The sequence below is a fragment of the Solea senegalensis genome, linkage group LG11 (assembly GCF_019176455.1).
Source record: "Solea senegalensis isolate Sse05_10M linkage group LG11, IFAPA_SoseM_1, whole genome shotgun sequence".
NCBI classification, from domain to species: Eukaryota; Metazoa; Chordata; class Actinopteri; order Pleuronectiformes; family Soleidae; genus Solea; species Solea senegalensis.
Genome location: NC_058031.1, coordinates 15502583 through 15517205, shown reverse-complemented (window position 1 = coordinate 15517205; position 14623 = coordinate 15502583). Strand labels below are relative to the sequence as shown.

General features: G+C 38.0%; 1 protein-coding gene across 1 annotated transcript; it reads left to right on the top strand.

Annotated features, from left to right (window-relative positions):
• Window positions 1-714: 714 nt before the first annotated feature.
• Window positions 715-6239, top strand: bpifcl (BPI fold containing family C, like). The gene is made up of 16 exons (XM_044039174.1): window positions 715-994; window positions 1095-1207; window positions 1360-1474; window positions 1910-2041; window positions 2716-2871; window positions 2961-3024; window positions 3135-3195; window positions 3486-3577; window positions 3798-3974; window positions 4048-4107; window positions 4267-4434; window positions 5154-5221; window positions 5312-5354; window positions 5443-5503; window positions 5731-5807; window positions 5891-6239. The coding sequence occupies exons 2-16, from the start codon at window positions 1108-1110 to the stop codon at window positions 5930-5932; spliced, it is 1416 nt and encodes a 471-aa protein (XP_043895109.1). The 5' UTR covers window positions 715-994; window positions 1095-1107; the 3' UTR covers window positions 5933-6239.
• The last annotated feature ends 8384 nt before the right edge of the window (window positions 6240-14623 follow it).

The following is a 14623-nucleotide window of genomic DNA, read 5'->3' as shown; positions in this document are numbered from 1 at the left end:
GTAGCTACACTGATTCAACAATGACCACACTTCATGCTGTCGTTGGCAGTTTATTTCTCTTTTTTGATCATGAAGCAACTTGCACACCTTGGACACAGTGAAGACTACAAAATAAAAACTTTTATTAAAAAGTTTTTTATGTCATTTTATGAAATTAAAATGACAACATAAATGTATTGTCCGTCCTAGGTTCATTAATATAATTACAACTGCCACCATGATTATCTAACGCACAATGCTACTTGTTAATGACATCACCATGACATCATAACAAAACTTAACTCAAGTGCACAAACTCTGTTAAAAAACAAACATAAATTCGACAACGTGAACATTTTATCAGTATTTAATCAACTTTTAATGTTGTATTTACTTGTATAACTTACAACATTGTGACAACAATGACTATACAAAATGATCACCTACTGTATATGAAACCTGTATCAATAGACAAAAGGGTAAGTGGAGATGCACTTATGCACATCAACAGAAGAATAGAATAAATTATACAAATCATAGCTGCAGATCGTGAGGATTCAGTCAGTCAGAGCAGATGTGCTGCTTCACTGTTGTTGGTCTGTGTTATGCATCATCAATAACAGCTTGAAAAGTTCAGTAAAAGTCATAAGAAAGACATGAGTTTCACTTCCTTTCTTGAGTGTCATGTGCCTTACGTCTAAGAATGAGGATGTTCTTAAAAAAAAGCTTCTGCACTCATGATTACTGTACCCACAGCATGTACAGAACAGGCTATATCTCTATCCATGTCTCAGTGGTCTGCAATAATTAAGACAGCCAGAGCAGAATACTAAAAAAAAAAACCAGCATATTTTGTCTTCCTTCCACCAATCCAGCTCCTTCTGACAGAGTCAGATGTCACGAGTTTCACTTCTCAGGAAGCACAAGCTGCAGTACATAAACCCACAGAAGAGAAGCGGAGAGGACAAGAAACAGCAGGAGCATTTTTCATCTTGTAAATCCTGCAGTAATTCAGGTATGCAACATAAATAACTGGTTCGTTTCACTGTGAACATGCTTCATTTCAGAAATACTCATGTCCCACAGTAAATGTAAAGATTTGTATTTACAAACAGTGCACCCAGCAACATGCATCTGCACATGTTAGTGGTGCTTGTGCTTTGCTCTTGTACCTGTGGAGAAAACCCTGCAATTCAAATCATCCTGAACAACAAAGGACTTCAGTATGGTAAGGCACAGGGAAATTTACACTTAGTACATTCATTGATGCACTAAATAACTGTTTCTCCACGTGACAGGATGTAGTATTTTGGAGATGTTGGGGAGTTCTTTTTGTACGAAACAATCTGACTGTATTATCTGTTGTACTGTTCGTCCCAGCAAAAAACACAGTTACAGACTGGACTCAGAAGATTTTGGGGAACATCACCCTCCCCGACATCAGTGGTAAAGTTCACATAGGCTTCTTTGGCAGCATAGACTACACACTAACAGGGTAGGTTTGTATGTGACTATTTTGAACACTGGTGTGTCCTTTTTGTTTCCAATTATGTTCACATTTAAGGTAACCTGTTCATGCTGTTCACTCTTTAAAGATGTGTGTATTTGACGTTTGAACTGACAGCTGTGGTAAATATTTGTCTTGTTATATAGACTATAGGCTCAAAAACACTGAATCATCATAGCCTTTGATCTTCTGTGTGATTTTGTATCCAATCCTCCACAGGGTTTGTGGTTTTGTTTTCCATTGATGGATGTTACACTATCAGTAAAGATTCCAGCCGAAAGGTTCAATTCATTAAGTTCTCATGTGTTTATATTCAGGTGTTCCCTTATTTTTTGAACTGTATATACTGAGTATACCTGTTTTTATTGCTCAGGTGTCATCATACTGTATAACACCTCCCTGTGCTCTCCCCATGTGCTTCAGCACTAGTGTAAGAAAGTGTGACCTTCCACAACCATCTGTTGAGTTCTCACCTGGAACCACAGGAGTCAATGCATCCATGTTAGGCCTCAGTGTTGCACTAACTGGAGAGTGGAAGACACACTATGGCTGCATGTGAGTTTTCTGTAATCTCCACCCTTTATATGAACCACAGGAACTGATATCACAGCGGGGTTTTTTGTATTCATGTGTGGTTAAGTTTGTTCAAATCACCTTTTCATGTTATACTACATTATCCTTTAAGATTTAACACATTTCCTTTTTTTTATTTTAGTTACATCTCATACATTTGGATGAATTTCAAATATTAAAACTGGCTCATGCCATACTTCTCTGAATCAGATGCAAATGCGCTGATTTGAAATGACCGATAATAGTGACTTCCTGTTTTCTCCCCTTGTGTGAACAGGCCTGTTTGGGTATGTAACACGAAATGAATGTGAAAGTTAACATTGTCTTTGGTTTGTATAACATTAAAACATTGAACATTGAGCAATAAATCGACATATCTCTGACCAAAGAGTATGTAGCTCACAATTGTCATGACAGCCTAGAATTGATAGTGATGTCATGTTTCAATATTGATAAATTACTATTGGAATTTTTTGTAAAATCTAAAGAAAAAAGAAGGAGCAGATGAAAATATGAACATTTTACAAACATTTATGATGTAACTGATTGTGGTTGTGATACATACATACAATAAACACATGGGTGGGGGTTTGGGCACCTTATAATGAAGACCTAAAATGAGGAAACACTGAACTGTTTGTACTGTGTATTTTCAGACATGATGGTGGATCCTTTGACATGGCTTTATTTAATGTGGATGTGGTATCTGCAGTGGAGCTGGGGAAAAATGCTGACGGGCATTTGTCTATCACCACTGTCAGCTGTGACGCTCAAGTTGGATACGTGGACATATACTTCCGTGGTGGAGCGAGGTATAATAAAACAGAGAGAGCGAGAGAGAACTAGAGGGAGTTGATATTGACTTCATCATATAAAGCCTTGCATTTTCACTTGTATATAGTTGGATGTTCCGACCATTTGTGAGCCATTTCAGACAACGTATCAGACGTAAAATAGAGAGCAGTGTGAGTGTTTCTCCACACAAAGTTCCCCCACTTTACACTCAGGTGAAACTTCTCACATTTCTAGTCGTGAACACTGAGGTAGGACATTTGTTTTGGTCTTCTCTCACCAGATTTGCTCTCATGTGGAGGAATTGACTGCAGACCTAGACTACCACCTACAGACAATGAATGGTATTACAGTTTTGGGGACTAAAACATTTATTTCAAGACAAATCTGTGACTTTTAATTAACCTCACCAGTTGCTGTTCTTTTATGGTCTGTGATTATTTTTTTATGATCATAATTTTAATATATATATTTCATATTAGCTTTTTATCTAATGAATAATTATTAATTTCTTATAAAATAAAATCAATTGAATTATACTTGTATATTAGTACTAATACTTCAGCTAAAAGTAAAATATACATTTATATGTATAGATTTTTACTGAATACATAATGTTTTCTATTCTATTAAGTTTCCTTTGATGTGGATCAAGCTCTTACGATGAACCTCTCTCTCACTGGTTCGCCTGTGATTGATGTTTCAAGTCTGAATCTTGGACTGAAGGTGAGGACACACATGGAGAGAGTTCTTTGTTATCTGTTTGCAGTGGTAGTGACTTAAAGGACTTATCTTATGTCATTACTTTATTTGTTTATATCTATTTTTGTTTAAAAACAAACAAACAACAGTGTTATGTTCAACACAATGAAGACTTGTGAATGTGAAATAAAACATCACTTTAAATAACACTAATATATGATCATTTGAAACGTTTTATTTAAAGGGAGAGTTCTTCAGTATTAAAACTCACAGTGAGCCTCCATTTGATGCCCAGCCTTTCACCGTGCCTGAGCAGCACGGCTACATGTTTTCAGCGGGTTTGTCAGAATTCACCCTGAACTCTGCTTCCTATGGATTGTACTCTGCCGGAGTGTTACAGGCCTTAATCACCGACAGCATGGTAAAAAAAACCTTAAAAAATAGTTTGACGTTTTCTAGCCCTAAACAATATCTGTGATGTGTCTCCATCTCAGATCCCTCCAGACTTTCCTCTGCACCTAAATACCAGTTCAATGGGACCATACATCCCTCAGGTATGTTGATGCATATGAAATCTCAGTCAAATGTTAACATTTTAAAATGTTTTGAACATGCTTGTACAGATGACACTGGTTTTGCTGCCCCTCGTCACTTGACACTGTTGATGAAGTCAATATAATATTCACATGCATCCTTCGTTTCTCTCTTTGCAGCTTCCAAAAATGTTTCCAGGTCTGCTAATGAATCTGCAGGTTTATGCCACAGAGGTTCCCATGTTTTCCTTCCAGTCTGGTGTTGTTAGACTGGGTTTCCTGGGTGCTGTCAAAGCATTTGCAATCCAGTCAAACGGTACTCAGACACCACTGTTCAAACTCAGTGTGGTGAGTAACTATGTTTTTGTCCTATGAATACAACCGGACGGGATGATTAAAGTTTTGTTTTGCAGGCACATACAATACTTCTTAAGTCATTTTGAGCACAATTTAAACATAAATATTTTTAAACCAATTCTCAAAATGATTGCAAGTGCTTTTAAATGTTTAATTTCTCTTGCCACCTTGCACTTCCCTTCCAAGTGTGTTGAAAATAAGAAAATATGTAGCTGTCAGTTAGAATCAAAACATTTTATTTATTTATTATTTAACATTTAATTTGTCCATTATGGGCTATTGTAAAATTATACTGGTCCATAAATATAAAAGAATAATTTGGAGGTAATTATGTGTATACATATGTACATGTATACATGTGTATATATATATATATATATATATATATATATATATATATATATATATATACATACACACACACTTATATACATATATATATAAATATATATATACACACACACACACACTTATATACATATATGTACACACACATACATATACATATACATATATACACACATATATATAGGCCTATTTGCTCATGTCATCATTCAATCCAGTGGATGTACATATATACTTGTTTTTAGATGACTGTAAAATGTCTTTAAGCTTCAATTTGCACAAATAGAACATGCAGTAGAATTTTTTTTAAAACAAGTCGCTGACAAAATAACAAATTACTAACTCAAACCCTTTTCCTTTGTCAGATCTCAAACTTAAGCAGTAGAGCATGGGTTGATTCTGGAAGAGTGAAAGGCCAGATTTCACTGGACAAGTGAGCATCACACACACACACGCACGCCGGTGCTGAAGTTAACCAACAAATACAAATTAAGATTTTACCTGTTTTCTATGTTTTCTTTAGTTTTACTCTGACACTGATGGAAAGTGAAGTAGGAGCCTTTAAGGTACAGGACACTAAATAAAAATGACGTTTTTGTTCACGTGAACACAAACTGAGGACAAAACAGTTAATGATCATGTTTCTTTTTTCAGATCACAGCTTTAGAAAAATGCACAAGGACAGGAATTGAGATGGGCTTAGCAAAGCTGAATGGTGAGTCTGGGGATGTATAAGTTCTGGGTTGTTGTTTTTTGTTTCAACTACTAAAATGCTTGTTTCTTCTTCCTAATATTATTTTAAGCAGTATAAAATATTACTACCATCTCTTTTTCTTCATCATACAAAATACACAGCATCTTCTCCTTCAGAATGTGACAATGAAACACGGTGATCATCAAAGACACCACTGCATAGTATTGACTTGCACTTTTTTGTTTCAGAGTATTTGGGAAAAGGTGTACTTTTACCCAGAATGAAACAAGCACAGCTGGTCAACTCAGTTCTGAAGGTGGAGCAGGTCAGTATCAGTATTTTGGTGAAATCTTAAATCAAGGGGAGAAAAAAAGATTTTGAGCAGATCACTTTCTTTGTTTCTCACAGGGATTCATAGCCATCTTTTCAGACGCTGAAGTGCTCAAATAGTGTCAACAAATAGACGCTTCAACCAACAGGCAAACACACTTGTTTATCTTTGATAGTGACAAAGGTACGAGTGTGTTTAGAAGATGCTTCTATCCCAGTCTGATCTTAAAATGAAAATAATTACAGCTTGACTATAAAATGCAAATTCAGAATTTACACACATTCAGGCATTGCGAGAAATCAACAAGTCTTCAATTCAGCTTCAAATGTTGTGTATAGGCTACACACTGCCAGGTCTTTCTATAGAATAATAAAAGCACTTTTTAGGGTTTGAGCACAAAGTGCGTAGAACCCTATTGAAACTGAAGGAGTTATTCTTCTTTATTATTCTTCCTCACAATGAATCACATTCTTAGCCCTAAACATATTTAAACCAATTTTTGTGACCGCATCAGACCTGGTGAAAATTTACGTCTGAAAAAGTTTCGGGGAATGTACGCCAAAAATTGGATGAGGGAGGGGCAAATAACTGCTTCGCACGAGCCCTCAACCTCAAACCCGTTCGGAACCGCTTGCGGTACTAGTTTTTAAATTTCTTTGTTCCATAGAACACAAATCATTAAAACCAATTCATTTGAGAATATCATTTCCAGGTTTGAAAGACGATGATCAATATTTTTCAACATTTTCTGGTCCAAGGAATCGAATAAAATAATTGACTGGTGAATTGATTAGAACTTTTTTTTTTAAAGAAAATCAGCCCCCTTGTCCATAAAAGCATGCAAAATGTTGGTCATCTCTTCTTCCTGTCGAATTCATGATGCACTGGATGCTGAGACTGGAAGAACCGTCTCCTCAGCCCTCTCTCCATCTTGGGTCACCAGTGTTTGCAGCTTGCAGCAAGCCACTGACTTCTTTATCTACCGCTCGGTTGTCCCAAGTCTGATTTTTACTTAGGGGAACATCTTGTAAATCTGTGCCTCACACTTTGGTGTTTTATTTAACTGCTGAATATTTTCCTGCACTAATGTGGAGCATTATCTGGCTGTAATTCATCACATCACCTACCTGAGGCCAAGACAGTCAGAAATATTAGCATTGCATGTGTGGCTGCTCATATTGCTGCTGGTGTTAATGGTACTGCAACACTGTTTAAATAACTATTTGAATAGCACTTTTCAAAACAACTCTGCAAAGTGCTTTCCATAGAAGAAAAATAAAACCTTTAAGCATAAAATAGTAAAGACAGAATTAAAAGATGAATGAATGAAAAAAAGCCAGATGAAATAAAATAGTAAAAATACATCTGTAAAAAGAAGGCATTTTAAAGCAAAGTAGTCTAATGTTCAGTGGCATATTTTTATACATTAGCCATATTTAGTGTTAGTGGCTAGAAGTAAGGAAGTTGTGAGATGGGGCCAGTAACAGCCATCACCATCCACTGTAGCATTCCACGCTTTAGAGTGCAATTTATTATATTCCCTTTAAAACCTTGTACAAATCCATATAGGGTTTGAGTTTTCTGGTTAAGATCAACCAAGCACTTGGTGCGATGTCAAAAACTGCCAAGTCTACAGTAACAGATCAGTGCAATTTGTTTTAAAAGAATTCCACATCTTTAAGTTCAAAGCACTAACTTGTCAAAATAGCACTCATCACAGAATCACTGAAAAAACACAAGTCAACCATAAAGTTAAGAACAAAAGTTTTACTTGACATAAAGAAGGCAATAAATACAAGTTTTCAATGTCAAACATTATAGGCTGAAAGTAGCCGTGTCTGTACAGCATCACCACCTACAAGTGATGTGATTTACACTACAAACCTGTCCATTGCAATCCTTTGTTTCGTAGGAAGATACATGCATATCATGACAGGCCGAGTCACAAAATCAGATGGATCCTTGTCTGATTTTGGAAACTGCAGTGTCATGGTATGCCACTCAGTTAGGATCCGTGGCCAGATTTCCTCATACACAGAGAAGAAGGGGAAGGACAAAATGCCTTACCATGTTACGAGTCGACTCTTTTATTTACCTTGTTCTCTGTTGTGTGAAGAAGACCCAGCTCATAAAATCTTGACTGATTTAAAAATTTAGCAATTAAATAACTCAAACATTGATGCTCTTGGGTTATGCAGAAGGCTTGCGATCTTTTACAGACTGAAAGTAGCAGTGTCTGTATTTTAGTGTGGTGATGCATCACATGTACAGTGTTTTGTCATGTGTGGTTGTGGATCAGTGGGGACAGGGGGGTCCATTTAAAAAAAAATCTGGTGACCATGTCCTGTTGGGCAGAGTGACATAGCAGCCATCGAGGCATGTGTACAGTTTGGCAAGGTCCAACATCTGACAAAAAAATAAAAAAAATAAGTCAGCACACTTTAGTATTAAGTAAATATGGATTAAACATATCGAGTACCATCTGAAAGAACGTACCTGAAGACATCCCGTGGAAAGGTCACCACAGCCATCTAGGACGGGAATTCTCCAGGTCGTGGTGTCCAACATGGAGTCCTCTGATCCAGGAATGTGCTGCAGCCTTCATCTCTTCAAAACAAGGAAGAATTTGATAAGTCACAGAAAAAAACTAAAGTAAAGTAAACAAATCTTCAGGTGGCTCACCTGGTCAAGTGTGACAGGTCCTCACATCCAGTCAGAGGTCACCGATGGATGCCCTCCCTAACCTATACCTGCCTTTCCTGTCCTACACTGACAGTTACAAGCAATCTTTGCCAGCCATTTGGGATGATGCTAACCCCAATGTCTTGGTTGGTTGCGTAAAAAACTGTAAATCTCCCAGTTGCCCAGACAAATGTTCCTTCTGATTCTGTAGCCTCGCCACAAAAAGGTCCTCTGCCTAAACCCTCATTTAACTAAGCATGAAATCAATTCCACTTTCCTGTCCCCAGATCTCATGTTCTCTCCCTGCAGCCTTTCAACAGCCATTGCTGTTGTAACATCTGCAAGAGGCAGCAGTTTCACAATTCAGAGCTTCTCGTGTGTTTAGCAAGATGTGGCACCAGAGTATTTACAAAGCAGACGCCTTAAAATGCTTGACCCCAATTTAAACAAATGCTTCACCATCTACAAGTGATGTGATTTACACTACAAACCTGTCCATTCCAATCCTTTGTTTTGTAGGAAGATACATGCATATCATGACAGGCCGAGTCACAAAATCAGATGGATCCTTGTCTGATTTTGGAAACTGAACAGCCATGGTATGCCACTCAGTCAGGATCCGTGGCCAGATTTCATCACACACAGAGAAGAAGGGGAAGGACGAAATGCCTTACCATGTTACGAGTCGACTCAATTTACCTTGTACTCCGTTGTGTGAAGAAGACCCAGCTCATAAAATTTTGACTGATTTAAAAATTGAGCAATTAAATAACTCAAACATCGATGCTGTTGGATCATGCAGAGAGCTTGCGATCTTTTGCATGGTTTCCCAAACATTTAGAGGTCAGGTTACTGACCCCAAGAATGTCAAAGTCAATGATTTTCTGTCCTAAACTGATGAACCATTTGGGTAAATTAGATCAAGCATTTAAAAGGTGTTTACATTGTTAGTAGTCCACTGACACTTCTTACCCAACACATGAAGACGCAGTGAATCAGGATACAGCTACCTTTAGCAGATGCAACAGCAGCAGTGGGTGGTGGAAGGCTGCAGGGAGAAAAAAATTGATATGGAGACAAGTTGGAGGAATCATTTAATGGATAGCTCAACAAGAGTTAAAGCGGAGAGAAAATTTAGGGCAAGTCTACAAAAATCAGAAGAGGAACTTCGCCAACACATCTAAGAGATAGCAGTTTCTCATGCAACCAACTAAGACGTTGGGATTAAGCATCTTCCTAATGACTCTACAAGCTGCCTAAATTGTGAAATTTGAAAGAAAGTCATGGGTAATAACTACAGACACTTGTTTGCTGAAATGTACAGTGAGGTGTTAACCCTAAGCTCTATCAAAAATCCAACTTTGGGCAAGCCATAAAAACCTATCATTTCAACCAGCTGCCAGCTTCACAAAAAAGACCACTTGTGTTTACACATTTACATGATCACTGTTAACCACAAAGCTCCAGACACCAAGTCAATCCAACAAACATCAAATAACAAAAAATAAATCAAAAAGCTGCAGCTGCTCACTCCTGCTATAAGAGGGTACTTGCACAACAGTCTTTAACATTAAGTCAAATTCTGTCTGAATTCAGCCCACAGAATAAAAGTTTTATTTCAAATCATCATATCGAAAGATAAAAAGTTTGATAATTTGGTGCAACTTTCACTTAAATAATCCAAGTTGTCTTTCTGCCAGGTTTGTATCCTCCTAAAGAAAAGAAACGCGTTCTAATTCTGCAACCTACAATCTAATTTATGAAAGAAACTATGCAGGATAGCCCTGCATCTCTAAGGCGTGCAATGCATAGTTCTGCAGGGGAAGATAAAAATCCCCTGCTGGGAGGCCTCCCAACATGACGCGCAAAAAGACTATGAACACAAAAAGGTTCAACTCCTTTAGAGGGAAATAAACTTGGCAGCGTAAGACAAGTCGGCATCAATATTGAATTTGATTTCAGTTAGCGACTACAAAGGCTGATGGCAGTGCGTAAAGTTTAAGACTTAAATGGATATCAAAATTTTAAGCATATCATAACATTATCCATGGGCTGAATAACACCTACAATCTAATGTGACCACACTTGCATATAAATCAAAAGTTTAGCTTCATAATCAAATCAGAAACCAGTTATCTTATCAAAGCAATTACCAGTTGAGAATAAAGGAAGACCTGGTATAGCTCATCATAATCAATTACTACATTTTTACAGCACTTCGAACTTTAGACAAGCTACAGTAAATTTTGATGCATCAACTACATGATTCATCAGCTTCCACGTTTGTCAACAGTCCAAGTTGCAACTATGATAACAGATTCAAGACCAAAATTTAATTTTTTAATTAAGCCATTTCAAAATAAGGTACCAGAATTACCTGCAGAAATCAGACGCCTCAAGACTAATCAACTTTAAAATCATCCATTTAAGTTGAGACAAAATAAAAAAGTGACTAAATCCGACAAACAGGACAGACGGATACCAGACAAACAGGACAGACGGATACCAGACACACAGGATGGACAGAGACCAGACACACAGAAAGACACACAGGACAGACAGACCAGTGAGAGAGACAGTGACACATGCCATGACAGCAGTCTCGGCATGCATCAGTGTGTAAATAAAGGCCTTTGCGCTCAGTAACGCAAAAACAAAAAAATTTGATTATTGTAATGCCGTTGTGTCAGGCATTGTATATGTTTAGATGCAAATTACATTTTTAAATCGAGTGGACACGATTTACCCACAAAGATCATGTGGCAAAGGCCTTTAATACTTACCTGAAAGGTAAACATTTTACCAGTTTTTGAAAGAATTTGAATTTGCTTGTTGTCTAATTGGTGTGCATCTTGCAGCATAAATGTTCACCTTTCTGGTGCAGTAAAGTCAATTGGAGTGTTAGTCTTGGTCCAAAGGTCAGATAAACGTCAGTCCAAGTCAGTCATCACACACACACCAAGTCAGTCATCTCACACACTCCAAGTCAGTCATCACACACACACACTCCAAGTCAGTCATCACACACACACACACCCAAGTCAGTCATCTCCAAGTCAGTCATCACACCAAGTCAGTCATCACACCCAAGTCAGTCATCACACACACACACACACACCCAAGTCATCACACCCACACACTCCAAGTCAGTCAACACGCACGCACGCACGCACGCACGCACGCACGCACGCACGCACACACACCCACACGAAAACTTAGTAGGAAAAACAGATCAGAAATTATAGACTGGCATAAACACCAAGACCAAGCACAGTCATGACAGTGGCCATGAAGAATCGAGATTCAGGTCAGAGCAGGTATAGTAATGGCACAGCGGCCAAGCAAGAAAGAAAAACTGCACTTTTGAAATTTTACCTTAACTAAAACGCAATCTAATTAAGATGGACATGCAGTGATGTCGGTGCTCCTCTTGAATGATGCTAGAAGAAAAGTACAGGTTAGTTCACTTACTGTGCATGGACGCGGAAGGCACCCATGTTTGCCTATGTAAAATGACTATACGCGCAAGGCCAGACGTACAATAACACAAGTAGGCCATGAAGGCGCGGGGACAGTTAGCAATCATGGCCTACTTGCAATTATAGGACGTATGGCAATACAAAGGCAATGGCACGGCTGCCATCCAAAGCCAGGTACTGTGTTTGTAGATCACCAGGATCCATTTTAACGTTCTAGGGCTAACGGTAGATTAATGGCCACGATGGAAAAGAGAAAAAAAAAACAAAGGCACAGCGGCCAAGAAGTCTAAGCCTTGTGACAGAGTGTACAAGGCACAACATTAATTTTATTCCTACCATCTAGCTTTAACAGTACACCAACATCCATTTAAACCTCATGTAAGATCTGGTCCTCCAACATCACTATATTTCAGTGCTAAAGAAAGCAGTTCAACTTTTTTCCTTTTAGAGACACGTTTTCATTAAAGTGAGGAAAGGCACGAGGAGGGCCAGGACAGATCGACACGGCGGCCGGAAGAGCGATGGCCCGCGGCCTGCGTGTCACTTACCGTCCAAAGAAACAGTTGGAAAGAAAAAGTTGTTAAGGGCACAGTGGCAAGGCAAGAAAACGCCTCCATAGAGAGAGAAGAAATAAAAAAATATGGACTCACCCTTTGTAGACAGACCTAAAAAGGAAATGTTAGTGCATTATAACTTATCAAGCATCTAAGCCCTTCAAGACACCATATCTACTTTAATGTGAACTGCTGAACATAATCATATTCTCAGACCATCTTAACTATTCAATCCAGGTATCTCAGTCACGCACAACCCATTCATTCAGAGAGAGAATTTCAAACACTTCATCAGTCACCTCATTCTTTCAAATCACTCGCTCAGCAGTTCCACAAAAATATAACCAACAAGGACCAGATTTCAGACCACCTAATAAAGTGGACAGGAACATACAAAACCAACCTGTGGCAAATGCTCCATGTACAACCCTCAGCTATTTGACAGATGGAAAGCAGGAGAATATAAAGAACGTGGCCATGTTGGACAATGCAGATAGATGTAGGCACAGCGGCCAAGAAAGAGTGGGGACACAGCGGCCACCCAGAATTAAATTATGCCACCTACTATTTGACAGTCTTTATGAAGATCAATCTGGGGGGGGAAAAAAAAAAAACACTGTTACAGGTGTAAAATAACTAGGTAAGGTGTTTTAGAATGTGTTTGTATGAGGTAAAAACATGGTTCACCCAGTTTGAGATATAAAGTTTAAGTTCAAGTATAGAAATGTCAGTACCTCATACAGCCACACTCTTTAAAAACACATAAAACTTATATATGTGTGTGATGAAATTAATGACATATCGCCATCAGTTAAATACATTATGAAAATTAGCCATAACATTTTCAATGACGCAGTAAATTATCTCTAAAGGTGTCACTCACCTTTTTTGACAGCCTCAGGCTTTTGTATATGGCAAGTCCGACCAGGTCTCCGTGAGCAGGAAGCAGGTTGTTCCTTTAAAAAAGGTTGTATTTTAATGACTACATTAATGGTTTAGAATTATAAAAGACATGTATAACCCTGAATGTTTTTAAACATTTAACCCTTGAGTTCCTTTAAAAAAAAAAAAAAACTCTAATTTGTTCCGAAAGACAGAAAATGCCACCTTCCAAAGCTGCTGTAAAAATATTAATATCTTTTTCCCCCACTTTAAATGAGTCAGTCTTTTAAAGCTACTTCAGCCTGAAACATACATATCAAATATTTGAGATTTTAACCCTTTAAGGCCAGGTTGTTTTCACAACTCCACTGTTTTGATTAAAAAAAACACACAAAATAAAATACATTTCAAGGATAATTTGATAATTATTGTTAGGCCCTGGGATGGGTCAATGATTGGCAGAAACATTGTCGAATTGTTATTTTGCAGTATCAGATTTTAAAAAAGAAAACTGTCAAACTTGATCCTAGCAATAGAAATTATCAACTTCTCAAAAACTGCTGTAATTGTAAGTTAATTTTTTTCCATTTTAAAATACTTTAAAACTATGTCAGCCTGAAAAACACACCAAATATTAATGTTTGGCAATTTAACCCTATAAAGGCCATTATGTTTACACATAACTTCACAAAAACATAAAACAAATCATTTGCATAAAATACATTTATTTTGCAGAGAAGAACATTGAATACAAAACATGGGGCAGTTGAAGATACAGATGGCTGATAGCAGATGTGAGTGAGTAGCATGTGTCTGAGAGTTCAGCTCAGGTGAAGCAGAGACTTCAAATGGACAGGCTGTGGTCTTTGCATGTAAACTCCCCACATTTGCAGCAGGTGCTGCCAACTCTGGTCTTTTTTTCAGTACAACACAATGGCACCGCTTCCTGTCCTCAGATTTACTCATGAGAAAAGGGCCAGCAGCAGCAACAGCACCCTGCAGATATGAAACATTCCAGCAGCAGCTGATGAGCAGGGAAGGCACCCTCTCCTCTCGATGTGGGGGCGGTCACCAGCATCTCTCCCACGACAGGATAAAGGTGTTGTACAGCGAAATGTCCACCAGGTTGTGAAAAGGGCCAGCGGCTACTAATTTATTTTGCTTCTGCAGGGGTTGGTGCTGACAACCTAACAAAAAAAAAAAAAAAAAAACA

Excerpts from the sequence above, each read along its gene's own strand:
- bpifcl (XM_044039174.1), top strand. The coding sequence starts at position 1,108 with ATGCATCTGCACATGTTAGTGGTGCTTGTGCTTTGCTCTTGTACCTGT. Across the intron at positions 3,578-3,797 it reads GTCTGAATCTTGGACTGAAG|GGAGAGTTCTTCAGTATTAA; the intron begins GTGAGGACACAC and ends TTTTATTTAAAG. Across the intron at positions 5,355-5,442 it reads GTGAAGTAGGAGCCTTTAAG|ATCACAGCTTTAGAAAAATG; the intron begins GTACAGGACACT and ends TTCTTTTTTCAG.